This window comes from Folsomia candida, unplaced genomic scaffold, assembly GCF_002217175.1.
Source record: "Folsomia candida strain VU population unplaced genomic scaffold, ASM221717v1 Fcan01_Sc017, whole genome shotgun sequence".
Lineage (NCBI taxonomy): Eukaryota > Metazoa > Arthropoda > Collembola > Entomobryomorpha > Isotomidae > Folsomia > Folsomia candida.
Window position 1 is genome coordinate 1,705,070 of NW_019091209.1, and position 20,168 is coordinate 1,725,237.

General features: G+C 42.5%; 1 protein-coding gene across 1 annotated transcript; it reads left to right on the forward strand.

Moving 5' to 3' along the window:
• On the forward strand, window positions 1–14,486 carry LOC110856797 (early growth response protein 1-B). Its single transcript, XM_022105351.2, has 5 exons — window positions 1–1,368; window positions 2,833–2,899; window positions 9,112–9,507; window positions 10,515–11,329; window positions 11,441–14,486. The coding sequence occupies exons 3-5, from the start codon at window positions 9,162–9,164 to the stop codon at window positions 12,011–12,013; spliced, it is 1,734 nt and encodes a 577-aa protein (XP_021961043.1). The 5' UTR covers window positions 1–1,368; window positions 2,833–2,899; window positions 9,112–9,161; the 3' UTR covers window positions 12,014–14,486.
• The last annotated feature ends 5,682 nt before the right edge of the window (window positions 14,487–20,168 follow it).

Genomic DNA, 20,168 nt, shown 5'->3' on the forward strand with positions numbered 1-20,168 from the left:
GAGGGATTCCTCCTCACTCGATCTTCGCCAGCGCCGGAGAAGAAGATCAAGAAGAAAACGACTAGCTTGTTTTTTTGGGAGGATTTAACCAAGAGGTCGGACCGAGTAGGGCGACGTGGAAAGAAAGCCCGCGCTAATATAGGACGCGTGTTCCTCCCCCACAGAAAAAAAATCGCCCCCACTAGAAACCCATAAGCGTGCTTATCATCAGGACAAGTGCTGCGAAAAGTGAGTAGGATGCCGAAGGTCAAGGAGGTGACCAGGTCGCAACTAGTGTCACGTACCAGTTTGGTCAAGTGTGGTGGTGACTACGAGTGGAATAAATTTGGGTAATAAAATAAAAGAGAAAGCAGAAATCTTGAAATGATTTTCCTTAATGGTTTAACCAATCGTGGAGAAAACGGACCGACCAACTTTTCCGTTTTATTTACCTCGTCCTTTCTCAATTCATGGCGTGGCGTGGCGTGGTTTGGTGACCATTAGAATTTAGACTTTGAGTGAATCCCATCATTACAAAGAGTGAGGTGAAAGTGATGCCTGCCGGAAAGTGAAATCAGAGCTGGGTTGAAAAAGCTACGCAGTTCTTATCGTGTCGTGTTATCCGTGTGAGAAAGAAGTGAGTGCCGTTAAATGTAGTTGATACGTGGCTTGTCGTCTTGATCCTCCAGCAGCATTGGAATCAATCCCACCTCTTTCTCTCTCTGGAGGCATGATGGGGACTCCCAGGATGTGCGAGGACGATGGGATGATAATAATTGAGATGGTGCTCATTCGCATGCACATGCAGGGCTCATTTCCAGTTGCCGTCGTGGAAAAAGCGAGGGTATTACAGGGGAGAGAAAGTACAATTCGTCGCCCATTCATCATCCGCCACACATAGCGAGGAGACGACTACTTGTTGAGCTCTCTGCTGCCTCTCTGCCCACGCCAAATCCAATCCACACAAGCTTCTCATCGTCATCATCATCATCTTCATCGGCTAGCTGTGATAACTGACTGACTAACTTTCACCGTGACGGAGGGACGACGGTGTCTCACTTTTCTCTCCCTCGCGTTTTGGTGCTATAAATATAGAAGATAAGATATTTTTGGAGGAGGAGGAATTGATAAGTAAAACTGTTCCCCAGTTAAGGATAAGTTAGTTAGTTAAGGAGAAGAGAAACAAACATAGTGAAGAGGAAAAGTGATGGAAAATTCTGCTGCTCTTGAATTAATTGTGATAAATAAATATGAAAGTAACAAAGTTTTATTATAAATATTCCTCCTGCTTAAGATAAGAATTGAAGTAAAAGTAAAGTAAAGCGCAAAATTTTATTCCATTTTGGATTATAAAGAATGGTGAAATGTTCCAGACTGAACTAAAGTCATGTAAGTAAATTTTTGCAGTTTCTTTTTTTGCACATGTATTTATTAAATGGGTGAAATAGTGAAGATTTGTATCTCAGTTTGTCCCCTGCAATTTTGTGCACACTTTTTTTTGCACATATAATAGTGACGATTTCTGGATTAGTTTGTCCCCCGTTTTTTGCCGAAATCGGGATGATACCTGCCTTATTATCGAACTAGTTAAAACCAGCCTGAAAATGGGAAAGTTTTAAGGAATGAATACGTACGTACCTACATATGTACCTGTGTCAGGCTAGTTATGTACCCAGATGTACCCACATTTTGTAAGTAAGGACATGGTCCATAGAGAGCCAAATTATTTAATTGCATGACTCGACCTTATACAATTTCTTGCAGGAGAGGAATTTACTTTGAATGAATCTTTAAAACCAAGAATAAATTTATTTAGTGGCCAATTCTTCTCGTCAGACTTTAAAAAACCAATTCTAATTCATGAATGAGACGATTCGAGAGAGATGAATTGGGGCAAAGATTTGCTTCTTCTTGGATTGCATTGCACAGCATCCTCCTCCCTGAAAAAAGAAGGAGAGAGACACTTATACATACATAAATAGGCAAAAAAGTAGTAAGTAAGTGAGTTTTAAGCAGATTCATTGTCTCTCCTTTTCTCCGAGAGGCAAGGAAGGAAAGGTGTCCTCGTCCTCTTGTTCTCCTTCTGTATCAATAAGTGCATGGAGATGAAGAAGATATGCACCACCTTGATCTATAGGTGTCTGTGTATTCCCTCGTACCAGTGGCCGCGGAAGGGTGGGGGGACAAAGGGACAATGTCCTCAGGGGTATTTGATGTCCCCTCCCCTATCCTGCAATGTTAACTTTCCCACCACCCTGCAATGTTAATGTCCCCACATGTCCCCACGGGTATTCGATGCCCCCCCCATCTGCCCATGTTATATAAGCCCCTCCCTTCCCTATCCTACCATGTTAATCTCCCCAGATGTCCCCACCATCCCCCCACCTTATATAAACCCATCCCCCTCCCCTGTTAATGTTCCCCGATGTCCCCCCAGCTTCCGCGGCCACTGATTATTCCCACAATAAATAAATGGTCCTGATGTATGTATGTTGAGTATGTAAGTGTCTCCCCCCATTCGAAATCTAACAAAATGTAAGTACAAACGTACGTATTCAAGCCCAACTACTCCTCGATTATTCAATAGAATTACGGCAGAGAATAAACCGGAGATAATAAATTAAGTGAAGAAGAATCACCAGCATTGCCATCAGCATCAGCATCATCATTTTATTTCTTAATGGGCAGGCTAAATTCGTGTAGAACTAATTAGCAGTGATCATGAACCCCCGCAGAATCTTTACACATCCTTTCAGGATGGCCAGCTAAACACAATTGGATTCATAGTCATTGTCCTTGTCCTCTAATTCTGTCTGAATCCGTGTTCTCCTTGTTTTCCGATTTTTTTTGCAGACTCACAGTATTTACGGATGGCAACATGTCTGTCACCAAAATTACCATGTGGCGTTTTTAACAACAGGTAAGCAGAAGAGGAGAGGAAAGGATTTGTCCCTTCAAAATAAATACAGTGCTCTCTCACTCACTCACTCAGCATTATTTGTGTGTCCAGTGACCGCGGAAGGGTGGGGGGACAATGTCCCCAGGGGTAGTCGATGTCCCCCATCTTATATAAACCCCTCCCTTATCTTACAACGTTAATGTCCCCACGGATATTCGATGTCCCCATCTTATATAGACCCCTCCCTCCCCTGTTAATGTCCCCACGCCCTCCGCGGCCACTGTTTTTGTATGTCTCTCTCTCTCGCCCCGATTGATGCGATGTGACATTATGTTCTTGTATCCGTATACACGCCTTATTTCGCTTCTTATGTATCTAAATACGTAATCCATTATTATTATTGTTTAGTTAAGTTAGTTCGATGCAGTTTTTTGTGTAAAGACGCCATTGTTTGTGTTGATCTTTAAATTGGTTCGAAAAGTTCGAAATAGGTAACTGATTTGTAGCAAGTTTCGCAACAAGTGGTTGGTTGGTTACTCGGTGTGAGAAGCACGTTACGTACGTGGTCTCACCGAATGCAATGCAAGTGGTATCGTATGGGCACCAGATGCACAGTTTTTGGTGGCTCGTCGATAACAATAAAAGATCACAATTGTTATGTGTCTATCTGATTGAGGAGTACCTACATTTTTCGTCTGTACGGGTTAATTCATTCATTCCAAATTTTTTAAAGTCATCCTGCCTCCTTTCTTGCCTCGTCGATCGGTGTGGGTGTACGAGACACGTCGACATGATGTTAAGTCACCTGCTTTCCGGTTAAGAAGAGAGAATTTGTGGAATGTGGAGTTTTGCAAAAAAAGTGCAGTTTTTTACACACATCGCGGATCTGATGTGATCTTTCTTCGGAAGGAAGAGGAGAAGAAGAATGAGTCACACGTACACACTGATCGATACTAAATGCAGGATATGGATATGTGCATATCTTCGGGTGGATATCAGATGGAGAGATGACGACGATATAGTATTTACTCTCTTGGAAGAAGAAGAGATGATCTCTGGTGGTGAGCTGCACTGCAATCCACGTGCTACCGGCGTATAAATAGAAGAGAACTAATTTTAGGGCCAAAAAATAGAAACCATATTGGGTGGGCGAAACTCGGCTAAAAATACGGAGTGATGATTCTTAAAGTTATTTTAAGTTGGTTTTGGTTAGAGGCACCCAATTCGCAGGGAAGATATGGACGGATACACGGGTAAGAATGGAGGGAGGGAGTAAGATAAGTAAGTAAGTATGGGGACGATGCATTGCATACTAATGGATGGATGGATAGAACCGCATTTCGGGTGGGTGGAGTGGAGTGGTGGTGACAATGTGTATAACAACAACGAAATGGATTAATTGTAAACAGAATTTTATACAAACAAAAAAAACGGGTATTTGTGTTCGGGTATTTGTGTGCATTCCGGGGAAGAGGAGTTAGAAACACTGGAAATAATAAGGGGGCAGATTTATCACTGAATTGGTAATAAATGATCAGTATGAAATTAGTCGGTATTTCGTTTCTTGCCGGTTTGGTACATTTTTTAACGGAAAAGCAAAAAACGAAAAAAATGAGAGGCTCAAGAAACTGCAAGATAGTGCAAAAAAGAGCAAAGAAGTTCACAAAAGTGCGAGAAATATGCGCCATTTAGCGACGCGCAGTATGAAGTATTTGTCGCGACGGGGCGTGGTTTCTCGCGCCTTGCATTTCTCCCAGGTCAAAATAGTTACCTGCAAGAAACCACTTTCCTCCCGTTATTTCTCACAAATAGTCATTTACTTGTATCCTAAACACAGAAAATAACTGATAAAAAGGCAAGCATTTTAATTTCACGGGTGAAATTATTATCCCCCGAATATCGGTAGTGTTTAATACCCGGTGACAATTTTGTCCCCGTATTATTTAGCGTGCCTCCACACCACATATTTACTACTCAATATAACGGTTTCGGATTAGCGAGGGCATAACATAAGAGATCTTACATAACGTAATGTTTTTATGTCCGTACATATCCTCACAGAAATTGCGAGCGTATACAGTCATCAATGTTTTTGGCTCAAAAATAATGCGTCCCATTGGGATGGGAGGAATGGGCAGATTTTATTTTGCACCAAAAAAGTGAGACGCCTCTCATTCTCGCATACGGCCTTGCCCATCTGGTCACATTGCATAACTCCTCGTCTCACCTTCCTCACCATGAGATCAAGTCGTAACTGCTGCTGCTGCTGCTGCTCATCCACTCATTGCTGCTCAGGTGCATTGCTCTGAAATTCCGTCTCAACTTGCCTCGTCGCATGGTAAATATGAGATTTCTGGTCGAAAAAAACTGATTTTGGACAAATATTCTTTTGGAGGGGATTGGATATCTAAAATCCTTGAAGAAAGGATGTAAATACGCGTCTCGTTAGTGGTTTTATCGAGTTAGTCGTCTAGTGGGAATCTCAACTATTGCTGGGTGACGTAGTTTTATGAGAGATGTGTGATTTAAAATTAGAGTATTGCTCATCATTTGAAGTGGCGAAATGTCATCTTCTTCTTCTTTTTATTATTCGAGGAACACGTGAGGAGGCCAATTTTAATGAGATGTGTATTTACAATTTGAGACGGATTCTTCATCTTCATCGTCATGATCTCATGTGTATTGTACATAAATATGTCTGAAAAAGGGACATTTTTCGCACTTTAAAGCCCTCTTTTTTTTAGAAGAAACCTTCCCCGATAACTTGAGGCCCTGAGTGGTTTCTTGAGAAAGTTTATGGTATGAGAGATCTGTTTTACGTGCTGATGATCATCACCCTCCGCTGCTGTATCCTCGACTGGTTAGCGACGCTGGGAGAGAAGGCGCTATTAGGAACGAGTTGGTCTCTACTCTACAAACACAGACTACGAGGACGGGTTTCGGCCAAATTCGCCAATTTATTCGCAGTGCTGACGTAACCCTGCATATGTACGTCGGGGAGCGTCGGCATTGTTCGTCTCCCAAATATGGTCAAGTTCAAGAGCGATGCGATATGTAAAATAAATAATGAAGAAAGGAGAAAAAAGAGTAAAAGTGTTTACGCTTTTTGTCCTGTCTTCTTCCGCATCATAAAAATGAGGTGAGGTCGCCATACCCACACGGCCACGGTGATGTCCAGTCCAATCTAGGATGATGACGACCAGTGGCCGCGGAAGGGTGGGGACAGAGGGGCAATGTCGCCAGGGTTGTTTATTTTCGATGTCGGCATCATCTCCCCATCTTGTATAAACACGGGCCTCTACTTATCCCACAATGTTAATGTCCCCAGATATCCTTACAGCTTCCGCGGCCACTGGTCCCTCAACAAAGTCTATTTTTCTCCATTACAGTGGCCGCGGAAGCTTGAGAGGACAGAGGGACAATGTCCCCACAGTTGTTTATTAGATGTCCGCATCATCTTATGTAAACCCGTCCCTCCACTATCAATGTCCCCACGGCTTCCGCGGCCACTGACGACCACTACTTACTTACTACTGGCTGGCTGTGTGTGAAGAGTGTGTCGTCGTGTATACATACATAGTCGCACTTATATAGTTAGTTAATCATGACAATGATAATCTCGTGGTCTGGTCTGCGAGGAGATAATTAAAGAAAACTCTCGACTCATCAAACGCCCTTGTGTTCATGTTTAATTTCAGTTCTGAGTTGTTCTTCTTATGGATTCGACTCGCGCTATGCGACGAATGACCTCATCGTTTTGCTTACTCGTTCGTTCTTAATTCACTCATTTATTTATTTATCTTTCAACTTACCAAGTTGTGTGTGTGAACGTGAAGCAAACCGCAATAATTTCTGAATGGTGGATGTAGATGTGCATACGTACGTAACCTGTTGATCTTATGGAAAATGTGCAGCATACTTACATTTAGCTCAGTCAGGAGTGGTAGCCCACCCAGTGGCCGCGGAAGCCGTGGGGACATCTGGGGACGTTAGCATTGTAGGATGGGGAGGAGGGACGGGTTTATATAAGATGGGGAGATGATGCGGACATCGAACAACCGTGGGGACAGGGGGACAATGTCAAGCAGCTTCCGCGGCCACTGGTGGTCTAGTAGCATCTTGATTGGGAGAGGCATTACACGATGTCCATCCGTCTTCAGAAATTAGCAATTCCGGTGAGAAATTAGCAGAAGCAGGCAATTAATTAATTACGATCGACTCCTGTACATCACGCCCAATAATGCTGATTGCTGCAGGTGTCACTTGTCGAACCCGGGGGGCAATGTGCAACATATTGCAGAAAAAATCGTTACCTTTTCATGTCCTGTTTATTTGTTATTGCATTGCAATAATTTGCTAATGGAGGTGGAGGTGAAGGTAGTGTCACTTATCGGACCGGGGGCAATGTGCAGCACGTTGCATCGCAAAAAATTGCTACAAACATAACTTGTCCCTTGTTTATTTGTTATTGCAATAATTTGTTAATGGATGTGGGGGAGGTGGAGGTGAAGGTGGAGGTGATTGGTCTGCTACCTTCTTTTCAAGTATGCCCGAATAAATAAATATTATTCTTACGTAAAGGAGACAAATTTATGTGGGATGTTCTCCGAAAGAGGAAAAGAAAGAAAGCAGGAATCATTTGTAAATATGTGGATTCATTCATCCTTTGCAAAACTGTGGTCGGTCGGTCGGTCGTCGGTCATATGCATGTGGTTATACGGAGAAGCGTAGGTGGGTGGATGGATGGAAAAGTGAAGTATGTATGTGCATATTTATGTAAGTCGGTTGATACATGTGTGACAGAATTTGAGTAAAGTAAAAGTGGAAGAGGACATAGAGAAAGTGTAGGGAAAGGGTTGAATTTAGGAGCTAATGGGAATTATTATTATGCATTATGCATAATCATCACCATAACATAAAGTCAGGAACCATTAGTACATACATAAATATGTGTGTATAATACGAATCGATACATGGTTTTAAGTGTTACATAAATATTATGTAGTAGTTGGCAATTTATTTGGTCAATTGGTTGGTGTGGGCAGGGTCATAAAGTGGCCACGGAAGGGTGTGACAATGTCCCCACGGTTGTGAGATGTGGGCATCATCTTATATACCCCACAGCTTCCGCGGCCACTGCGGTTATGCATTCACCTCGGTCAAAGCCTTCTTCTCTCTGCTCAAGTATTTCATTACGAAATGATGATAATAATATAATAAAAGTCGCTCAATTAAGAAGAAGCCGGCCTGTTCGGTGGTCGGGGTGGTAATTGGCCGTGGCGGTGGCGGTCGTCCCCCCATGACTGACCCTGGAAGAAGAACGTTGTTGTGTAACGTGCCACATAATTGATCGCGGTTACGGATAGAGCTATCTGAGCGAAAGTAGTGAAAGTGCTGTCCTCCCGTAGCTGGTTAGTCCATCCATCCACTACTGCAGTCTTCCACTTCCTCGGAGAAAGCCGAAGCCATCCATAATACCCGGGTATCGTAGTGAAAGACGTCACAAAAATCCCGTATTTGACGTCATGACCCCCCGTTCTTCTCGGGGAAAGGGTGGTCTACGGCGGAGGGTGAGTTCATTCATAAAATTTAGTTGCCTATCTTTCTCTTTGACTCGTTCAGTCGCAGGCTGGCCGTGAGTTGCTAAACATCATTTTGTGAAGAACTCTTCTCGCGTGGTGTGTTAGCTCTTCTTCTTCTTTTGATCTCGCTCTTATGCAAGCACCACTTCGACGACGACGACCGCCACCACCACCACGACATAAAAATCGTATACATATACTCGACTCCACACTACTTTCCATTTCACTTCCACTTCACCTCTCGTTCGTGCGAGGTGCAGCAGTGACGGCAGGCGCGGATAAGTAGTAGTGGCGTCTCATAATTTCCGAGTACCTGATTCCGGTGCATTTCTTACTGAAAAACGAAACGACATACCTGATTGAATATTACTGAAGGACGATTTCGACTGAATATAGGGAGACCTGTCACACGTGTGTCTGAATTTGTTCTTAGGAGCAGAGTGAAATTAAGTAGTAGTAAATAGATAAGTGTAGTATCGACGGGGCAGAGAGAGAGAAAGTGTGTATATATTTGTACCGATAAGTATTTAGTAGTTATCATCTCGAGTGAGAGAGTATTAGCTGTGGATAATTCGTTGAGTGGTTCACCTGCACCGGTGCCTCCGGTCGTAGACGCAAACATTTCTCTCTCTTCTTCTTCTGCCACGACAGAGTCGGAGTCCACCTCACCAAGAACCGAGCCAGACCCCATACCAGCCAACATGAGAATGATCGAAGACCCCGTGTTGACCCTTTGTCACTTCCCTTCGCCCGGGTCTAACCTTCAGGAGCGGAAGAAGGTCCGTGTCCTACCCTGCGTGTCCCTCAGCCTCCTTTGCTTCTCCCCACCGACGGCGACTTCACCCCCGACGTCCCCTCTCCTCCATAAGAGACACTCACTCTCCCCCCCAGATTCGGATTGCTGTCCGCTCGACAAGCTCCAGAAGGGGTTGTCCCCTTCCTTCCATAAGATCGAGGACAGTCTCAACACTCCCGTTACGCATTCTGCGGCTGGAACGGGATTCTTTGGGAGTAGCGTGGTGCCGATATTGGACCCGCCGCCGATTGGTATGTGTGATTTTGTTTGTTTTTAAGGGGTACTTTAAGGGTAGCATGGCATGGCATAAGGGTTCAGGGGTGGGGGGACATGTGGGGACTTATTTACGTGGGAAAGATGCGATTTCTGGGGGGAATATATCTGTCCCCCCGCTTTTTATGTATTTTTTTGGCTCCCTTAAGGGCACTGGTGGCATGGCATGGCATAGCATAAGGGTTCATTATTGGCGGGGAAAGTTAGGGGGACATGTGGGGACTTTTTAACGTGGGAAAGATACGATTTCTGGGGGAACATATCCCCCCCGCTTCCTGTAAGCCACCCATGTATGCAAGCATCCTGACCCACAGGTTGTAAGCAGGACTGGACTGGGGCAGTAGTTGGATGGCTGACAGAGTTGCGAAAAAAATTGCGCTTTCACCGTCCCGGGTATAACTGGGAAAAGTTGCACGTTGACGTCACACCTCTCTCCTCACACAAAAGGCTTTCGTGGCAACTGTAGCAGGAGGACAGAACTCGGAGAAAACAGTTCTGCTATTTTCAGGCATGTTTCATACCCGAAATCGCGTAGGCGTCGGGCTCCGCTAGACGTATAGGGGGGGAGGGGAGATATACCTATGGGGCTATAAGCTACATATTGCCATTTAGGTGGTGGTATGGTGGTTGCAATCAGACTCCAGTCTCACCACAGAAACTCCAGTCCGTCCGAGTGATGGGAATTCATTCATGCAACTAAGCTATATTTTATGCATTACGACGATGCAGTCAGTCGGCTTTATGTATTTAGCTGCATTCATCATCATCATCATGCAAAAGTACTTATAAAACGGCTGGAACACCGTGAGGAGCACCAGTCTCAATTGGAACGCGGTTGATGACTGACGGATTGCTGCAGCTTTTTCATGAAATTATGCATTGCGGTTTGCAGTGCGTTGCATAATTTGCATATAAATTGTGGCGTATATATTTCACGTCCCCTTAAAAAACATTGAATCAATAATGACAATTTGGTGTCCCACAGGATCCTTAGATTCCGACTTGACCCTCACGCCAAACAACAACTCCCCCTCGTCAAGTCCCCCCAGCAGCCCGAAAATGTTCCCTTCACACCACCACCCCCTCGACGACCCACATTCCCACAACCAACAGCAGCAGCAGCAGCAACAGCAACAACTCCACCCACAGCAGCAGCACGCCCAACAGCAACAACAACACCACCACCACCCCGGCCAGCAGCAGCGGCTTCGCGTAACCATGCCCCAAGTCAACCAGCAGCAGCAGCAGGGTCAACAATCCCTGAACACGCCGCTCCCCCAGTCCGCTGGGTCTCCTACGGGCGGAATAAACTGGATTCTACCCTCACCCGACCGTACATTCTATGCCCCCCTCTTTGGCATCCTGACCCCCACCTCGCAACCCCAACAACTCACCTTTAATACGGATTCGCCCAATTCTGCTTCTCAATTTGGAGGCTCACAGTCAGAGTTTTCATTTGACCCGTCTTGCATCTCGATGACGGATGACCCCTTCCGCCAACAGCAGCAGCAGCAGCAACCCCAACAACAACAACAACAGCAACAACAGTCGCAGCAGCAAGTTCAACAACCAAAGTATCACCCCTGGGCGACCTCCGACTTCGACCAAAGCACTCAGGAGCAGTTAGTCATACCAAAGCAGGAGCCGTTTGCCGAGTATTGCACGGGAGGACCACCTTCCGTTGAGACCACGGCCTCGCATGATTCCTCCGCGACGCAGCAGTCCGTCGGGCTCGCGGAGTATAACCCGAGCACTTCCAAGGGGCATGAGATTCTGAGTCAGGTGGGAGACACGTTCCAGGTAGGGCTGAAAATTAATTAGATTTAATTAAGAAAATTGTATAGGGAGTGAGTTAATGGTTGATTAATATTATTAATTACTTAATTCCCCCCATCTTTTTATCCCCCACAGGCCGGACCGTTAAGACTCGTGCCCGTGAAACCACGCCGTTATCCGAACCGACCGAGCAAAACGCCCGTGCATGAACGTCCCTACGCTTGCCCCGTGGAAGGTTGTGATCGTCGCTTTTCCCGTTCGGACGAACTCACACGACACATTCGAATCCATACTGGCCAAAAACCTTTCCAATGTCGCATCTGTATGCGCAGTTTTTCCCGCTCGGACCATCTCACCACCCATGTTCGCACGCACACGGGGGAAAAGCCCTTTTCGTGTGACACCTGCGGGCGAAAGTTTGCCCGTTCCGATGAGAAAAAGCGGCACGCCAAGGTTCACACAAAGTTGAGGACAAGACGGGAAAAGTGTGCCGCGTCGAGTACAAGTGCGTCAACGACAAACACGTCGACGACGACGTCCTCCTCCTCGAGTACAGTGCATCCGAGTAGTAGTCACAACATCATGATGCCCCCACACGCCCCACAGCAGCAGCAGCAAATGTCGCAACAGCAACGCCTCGCTCAGGCCTCCCTCCCGCACACCATCACCTCACACGACATGCCGATCGTGACGACGGGGGGGTTGTGAAATTCACTGTTCCCCGTCGACGACGACGAGGACAACGAGGAGGACGAGGGCGTCTCTTAAAGTAAAAAACATACATACATAATTCCACAACAATCAGACTCAGTTCAAATTGTCATCATGGCCATCGTCATCTTACTATCAAGAGTGTGTAAGTTATTAAAAAAAACTCTGCTACTTCCTTCCTACTCCTACTAAATGCTACTTATTAGCTGCTCTCACGTATGTAAAATAACTCTGCTAAAAAGAAAAACAAGAGTGTTCCTGGGTCGACCTAACCAAAAACCAAACCAACAAAAAAAGTTTCACTTATTCACCCGTGTCATAAAACGATATACAAAAAAAATATCCTCCAGTTCAGTGGTGTCCAGTCCATGTACCTCCCTGCAAACCAACCAACCTAAAAACTACCTTCATCCTTATCATCATCAACTTCAACTCATCATAAATTTCATCATCATCTCAACGTTCGTAGTAAAAAAAATAGGTTGTCTAATTACGTACCAGAAAAAGTAGAAACTTTACAAAAAAACTTTGCTCGTAGCCAATTTTCATGATCTTCGTCTGCATGATTTTTTCATCTCATTGTTACATACGAACTCCACACGTTGTGCTCTGTAAAAGTAAGTAAAAGTAAGTAAGAAGTAACTAACTTGTAGGTAGGTAGGTAGGTAAAAAAAGTTGTATAAAAACGCTTACCATTGTCTTCTGGATGGATGGATGGATGGATGGATGGATGCATGAATCGGATCTTTTTGCTGGTGATACGAATTTTATGGGTCAAGAATTAGTAAAAGAGTGCAGTACCAGTGGCCGCGGAAGGGGTGGGGACATTAAGATTGTAGGATAGGAGAGGGTTTGATGGGGACATTGTCCTTCTGTCCCTTCGCCCTTCCGCGGCCACTGTTTTACACGCAGTTTTACAGCTCTGTATTACTTACCATTTGTTCATTACAAACAAAGAATTGTTGTCGTTGTCCGTAGTAAAAGTAGTCTGTTGCACTTTGTATTCTTCTTATCGAGAGAGCTACCTCGTCTCCTCTCAATTAATCGTAATCAAATCCTGACTCCCATCATAATTCGCAATCACATCTGCTGGCTGCTGCCAAACCCCGTCGAAGTTAATGAGTTGACGATACAAATGCATAAATTGTCTTGGATTCGATATATTAATCGTATTTTTCACCTTTTTGACTCTTTATTTCCTTTTTTTATTATTTACTTATCCACTTCTTATCATCAGTCTCAAGTTGAGAAGTTGAGGGAGAGACGACGCGACGCTCTGGGAGGAGAGATGACTGACTAGATTCAGATATTTACTACGTTATAATTATTAATTAACTTGTACTTACTTACTCAAAGAACTACCAATGATCTAGTGTTTTTTAAAAAGCAAGATGATAAGGTGTGTGCGTTAACAGCCAAACCAAAAAACAAGCAGGCAAAAATGAGAGAGAGAAAGAGAGATATGTACCCACAAAACAAACTATATAATTAACTTTATAAATGTATTATTACTATTAAATATTATTACCAACCTACAAAAATTCAATCCAAGCTAAATAATTTAACTATACATATTTAATTAATTAAATCAACAAACAAACTCAGTGGAAGTGGTGGAGAAAATCGAGTCAGATAACAGACCAGATTTATTATTACAATTTAAAATATACAAATGTGTAATAATCTTAAAAATTTAGCAAGTATAGTTAAATAGTTTAAATTAAATGTAATCTCGGTGTAGTTTTTAACTCAACTCAACACTCATAACTTAAATGTGACCGCTTTTTAATTTTTTCTCAAGAAAAATCCAAGTATTTAAAAATCTTGATAACTTTTAAGGAAAACATCTCATTTTTTTAGTATTATTTAATAATAATTAAGTATTACACGCCACAACAATTATTATTAATTACGATATTATAATCATTCATTATACAATGATGATGATGACTATCTAATCCAAATACCTGCTGATTCTCGTGTAATTTTATTATCGTTCGTTCATTGTTGTATTTACTACTTTATTATTATTATGATTAAAAGGTGCGTTTTATAAATACTTGACTTGTTTTGGAGCAACTTGCGCCAATGTTAAAGTTAATACTTTAACTATGGCGCAAGTTGGGCGAAAAAGGAGTAAAGTATTATTTATTGTTGTTTACTATTACCACTACTACTACCAACCACTACTATACTGAATATTACTATATTGTTGTGTAACCATTGTATTGTTGTCGTCGTAAATTGTTACATACACAGAAGAATGTATTGTTATCCTTGTCGTGGTAAAAATATTATTGTGTTTGTTGTACCAACAACGAGTATACATTTAATTATTATTATTATTAATTAGTTAATTATTTAATCGTGTTGTGTAATTCATGAAAATATTGTATTTTTATGGTGTGATCCGTGGTGCACTATTTTTGGACGTCTCATATTATTAATAATAAATTGTCATGTCAGCCAATTTGTAGTAAGGTTTTCTTGGTATTTTTGAAAAAAATCTGAATTTTTTTTCAAAATTTCATACATACATGGATATTTTCATCAATCCATTTCTTATGCACATTTTCACGTCACTCACAATTTGACGAGTTGAGTAAGGTTTTCTGAAGAAAAAAAAATTCAGAATTTTTTCATAACGGTACATAATTTCGTACATATATGGATATTTAATTTGTAATTATTTTCATCTATCCATTTTTTCTGCACATTTTCACATCACGCAAGCAAACTTTGTGAGATTATTGGATTGTGTATATAGAAAAATACTGAGAAAAAGCGTGGTCATCATTTTACCAAGTCATTTTTTAAGATGTGCACCTATTCCGTCAAGAAGACGACCACGAAACGAGGCACTAATTCGTTTCACAATGCAACAAGAGCAGTGACCGCGGAGAAGCCGGGGGGACATTAACATTGTAGGATAAGGGGGGAAGGGAAGGGTTCATATGTCGACATCGAATAACCCTGGGGACATTGTCTACACCCTTCCGCGGCGCCTGAACAAGAACAGCATACACACAGATTTATACATACTGCCAGAGCCGACCCAGAGACCAGACCACTCCCTTGAGTAATAAACCGCATTAAATTTGTGCATGCATTAGAGACTTGAAACTTTCATTTCTTGGGAAATTTGAGACTTTGCGAAAATCCGAAAACCGAGGCCTTAAATCGCCCTGAAATTGTGGTGGGTACAAATTTCCGTCGGGATGGAAGTCTCGGTGTAAATTGGAGCCTCGCAAGGTATCGAGATGGTTGGAATTAATGAATTTAAAGAGCATGAGGTACATATCGCATCGCATGGCGTGAGTTTTAGGGTGCCTGCAATACTGGGCCTGCCTTGGATTTGATTTTTGGGCGAGAAGAAAGAAAGGGAATGGAATTATGTGCATCTGAACTGAAGACAGGGCAGTTCTGATATTTTTGCCTTTTGTGTCTTCACAAGAAGACAACGCCTTTGTAACGTTGTCCCTGATTTGGCTCGCCTCTTGGTCCAGTTTCTTCTCTATGCAGTCATCATCCTGCGATGGACTTGTTGTTATCTACACACACTTTTTACGTGTAGCTTATACGTATTTACATATCTACATATGCCACATGTATGTAACACACTTGCTACCACATATTCTTCCTGAGGTTCAACTTCAAAGTGTCTCTCTGCCTCGAAATCCAAGGCGGAGTGGAGTGGAGAAGAGGAGTGATGATCTCATCTCGACCCATTGTATCCCAATTACTTGCACACTTATCATTAAAATATCAATGTGACCATTCAACTACTAATAAGTGCAAGGATTCGTGCTAATGCAGACGCGATGATATGCTCAAGGTACCACTACCACCAAACCACATGAGTCGACTTTTGTCGAGTTAGACACGCATAATAATTTCCTCCCTTTTCCTATTTATGTATGTGTGTGTGTCGCAAAAGATGTATGAGGCAGCAGTTCAGTGGCTGCGGAAGGGTGGGGACAGAGGGGGGATGTCTACAGGGTTGTGAGATGTCGGGATCTTATATAAACCCGGGCCTCCCCTATCCTACAATGTTAAGGGTCCATTGCATGGGAGTTTTTAATTTAAATTTGTTTGTCTCAATTTTCCCTTTTTATATGTATTCAAATTCATGCGATTTTGAAATATGTGTATTTTTTTAAATGAAGATTTTAATGCATCTAAAAATCCATAATTTTTAGGTTTACAAAGTTAGGAGGTTAGAATTATGATTTTTTCATGTGAAAATATTTAATTTTAATGATCGATGTTTACATGCATACATTAAAATCTTCATTTTGGAAATAACTCACAAAATCGCCATTTGAATACATAGAAAGCTAAAGTTGAAACACAAATTTAAATTCTAAACCTGCATGCTATTGTACGTTAATGTCCCCATATGTCCCCTCACCCTTCCGCCGCCACTGATAACATTACATTCATGATCGCTTGTTGTGATCTCGAAATACTCCCTTTTTTGATCGTCGTCATCATCATCATGACGATGATTTTGATTTGACTTTTAAACCGGAGGAGGACCCAACATTTCCCTGGATGACAGGACGAGCGGAATAATTAGTTATGAAAAACATGACGACAACGGTGCGAAGAAGGCAAAAAAACTTTGTGATTTGAACAAGAAAAGGAAAATAATTGGGAGCAAGTGAGCGCAAATAATGAGAAGAAGAAGAAGGAGCAATTTATTTATATATATTTAGCTAAATCTAATCTTGGATATGTTTATACATAATATTCAAATATGAGTTGAGACTCTTGTTTACGCACGTCAATCATGCGGCCAAAACTTTCTCTGGATGCTAAATAAATTTTCCTGTGCGGAGGGATGGAATCGAGTAATGGAATTAATTTTCTGGGAAAAATTGGCTTCTTTCTTCTCGCAAAACATAAATCCTGCTTTGTGCTTTCTCGTTCTGCTTTCTTTTTGCTGGTTTGAAGTCATGTTTTGTGAATGTACATTTTCAAGGAATTTAATCAGGCAGGAGAAAAACATGTACATACGCATATTTCGACATTGGCGGCGGAAACAGGGGGACATTATCCCCACAGAAATTCAGGAAAATCGTATCTTTAATAAGTCCCTCCTCCAATGCTAATGTCCCCCCAACTTCCGCGGCCACTTAATTTCTCTCTGGGAGAAGGAAACTCGTGCATATGACACGATTTAGGACGGCTTGACTTGCCTCTTGATTTCAGTATTTTTCCAGAATTACGTACTTTTCTTCTTATTACTTTCTTCTGATAGGTAATTGGTTGTCGGGTTAATTTTTCTGGGTTAGTGTGGAGTGGACCTTTTATGTCGAAAACATTATTAGAATATCTGTATTATTACTTTTCGACTCATTTCCTCACTAAATTGGGGACCTCGTTTCGTTTCGAGGAAATTGGTCACAATGTAAGTTAAGATTTACCTTTGTGTGGCTGCTTCTGCTGTATTAATTTTTTTCCTCCTTTGATCAAGTACCATCATGATCATTTATGGGTAATAAGTTGACAACCAAATCAATACCGTTGAGAGCACAACTCGAGAACGTACTTATTAATAATAAGCAGTGGCCGCGGACAATGTCCCCACGGTTGTTGGTTGTCCGCATCATCTCCCCATCTTATACAAACCCGGCCCTCCCCCATCCTGCAATGTTAAGGTCCCCAAATGTCCCCACGGCCACTCGTAATAATTGATATATCGAGAGACTTGAGAGTAAAGTAAGGAACATTATTAGTAATAAACAGTGGCCGCAGAACGGACAATATCCCCACGGTTGTTCGATCATCTCCCCATCTTATACAAACCCGTACCTCCCTTGTTAATGTCCCCACACCTTCCGCGGCCACTGGTAATAATTGAATGATTACAAGGCGTGAAAAGAAATCAAGATGGGTGAACAAAAAAGGTGGCCCCTGGTTGGTTGGAAATGTCAATTTTTTTTACTATTATTATTATTCGACAATCTATCTATCCATGTACACGGAGTGATGTATGAATGTACGGACGGGATGCTAATACATACATAAATAAGTGATGAAATTCTTCTCCTTGAACGACATTCCATTCCGGACCATTTGACATTTTTGTCTTCTCGGACTCCGACTTTTGATGACTTGTCACCTAGCACTTTGATAATCAGAAAGAGAAAAAGTACGGCACGACCAGGATTCTCACTTCAGTGCCGAGTGGTGTGGTGAAAAAGGATCAATAATAATAAGATATTTAATAATAATGTGCCATGATGCGGAACGGACGGACGGACGGGAAGGGCACCAACCTATCTACTTTACCAATTTGTGGTTGATGTTGCTGCTGCTGCTGCTGTTCATCTCGATTCCATTCCTTGGAGATTTTTCGTTAGTGGAAGAAGAAGAACGGCACGGTTATGCGGTCTTTTATGGTCAAGGAGACATTAAATGCACCTGAATATTTATACATACATACGCATACTTTTAGGTGTATGTACTGTAGAACTGGAGCTATGTAAGAGTCAGCATGCATGCATATTTTGGAGGAATATGTGTAGAAATCTATTTAGTCATGCAGTCCCATGAGCTCATCCATCCCTTGAAGGCCTATGGCAAAAGTCTTCTTCCACATCCAACAAGTTTAAGTCGAGCAGGTTGGAAGTGGACCCATGGATTGAAGAAGATCTTCTCCTCTCGTCCCAGGCGGAGAGAAGAAGACGAAGATGCATGACGTCAGACTCATAAAAGGTATCACATCTGGTTAAATTTTGCCTTATTACGCCAATTTGTCACCCTTCACAGCAAATAATACACCTCCACGCGCCATCATTTATCAAGAGCTCATCATCCGTGGTACAATTTGGTAGGAATTTTCAATCGTAATCAATGAAACGCGATTCTCCTCCCATTTCAATTAACTCCACGTGCAAAAGAAAGGAAAGAAGAGTGTGTATGTACATATGAATGGTTGGCTGACTACATATTGTGTGCAGACGCGTATGTACATGTATCTACACCACTGCTCTGTTCGACTTCATTCACAGGTAAAAAATGCGATTAGAAGAAATATTTTTTTAGCCAGGGAACACGGAAAGAATCGAAGCATCACTTGTATATATGTTCTCCTGCTGCTGCTGCTGGGTCCATTGTGTTATTAATTATTGTAGCGGAAATTTTTTGTGAGTCTGTCGAAACGCTCGAACTCTGGAGCGTGTTAACCTTTCCTAATTTTGTTTTCAGGTATGAATCAACTCTAATTTTGAGGGGGAGGAGGGATGACTTTGATAAGGTCATGGGGTCAGGAGTGGATGCCGCGGAAGGGTCAGGGGACAGGGGGGACAATATCCCCACATTTGTTCGATGTCGGCATCATCTGCCCATCCTATATAAACCTGGCCCTTCCCTATCCTACAATGGCAATGTCCCCACATGTCCCCACGGCCAGTGGGGGGTCAGGTCATAGGTTATTTATGGAGAGAGACTTGCCTTCTCCTCCTTCATTGATTAAGTGTACATATTCGAAGAAGAAACCTCAACCTTAAAAAACCATGAATACCTTCCATTCATTCCCTTGAAAGAAGCAGAAGAAAGAAAGATCAAGTTTTGTTGTCCAACTGACCAGATTGGGCATCAACAAATGATTTGTAAGTGTTTTGTTTGCATGTACTACGTATCCCTCCCTGCTTTTTCCTACATTACATTAGGCTAGCTTTAGTAGTCGTAGTGGAAATGGTCCTCGTGGTGGTGGATGGATGAGATGAGATAAAAAGATGATGATGAGAACTGAATGAACGGAATATTACGAAGAAAAAAAAGAACTGAGTCGATCTCTCTCTCTCTCTCTTTATGCGAAAGAGATGAGATTACGTCATGCAGCAGGAGCAACCTACGAGAAGATCAGATGCATGCATCAATAATATTTCTTCCTTCTTGCGTACGTATTATTATTATGTGTACACATGCCACGCTTACTTTTGGCTCGCACGTGGGTGGATGGTGTGCTGAACCCAAACAACAGAAAACTAGAGACGACGACAACAACGACCAAACCACTAATAATTCTGTAAACGCTATGTAGCAGATAAGAAGAAAAAAAGGTAAGAAGAATCAGAGTCCGGTCCAGCCAGACCGGGCTAGTTTTTTTTTGCGTGTACTCATTTAAGTGGTCTTCAACTCC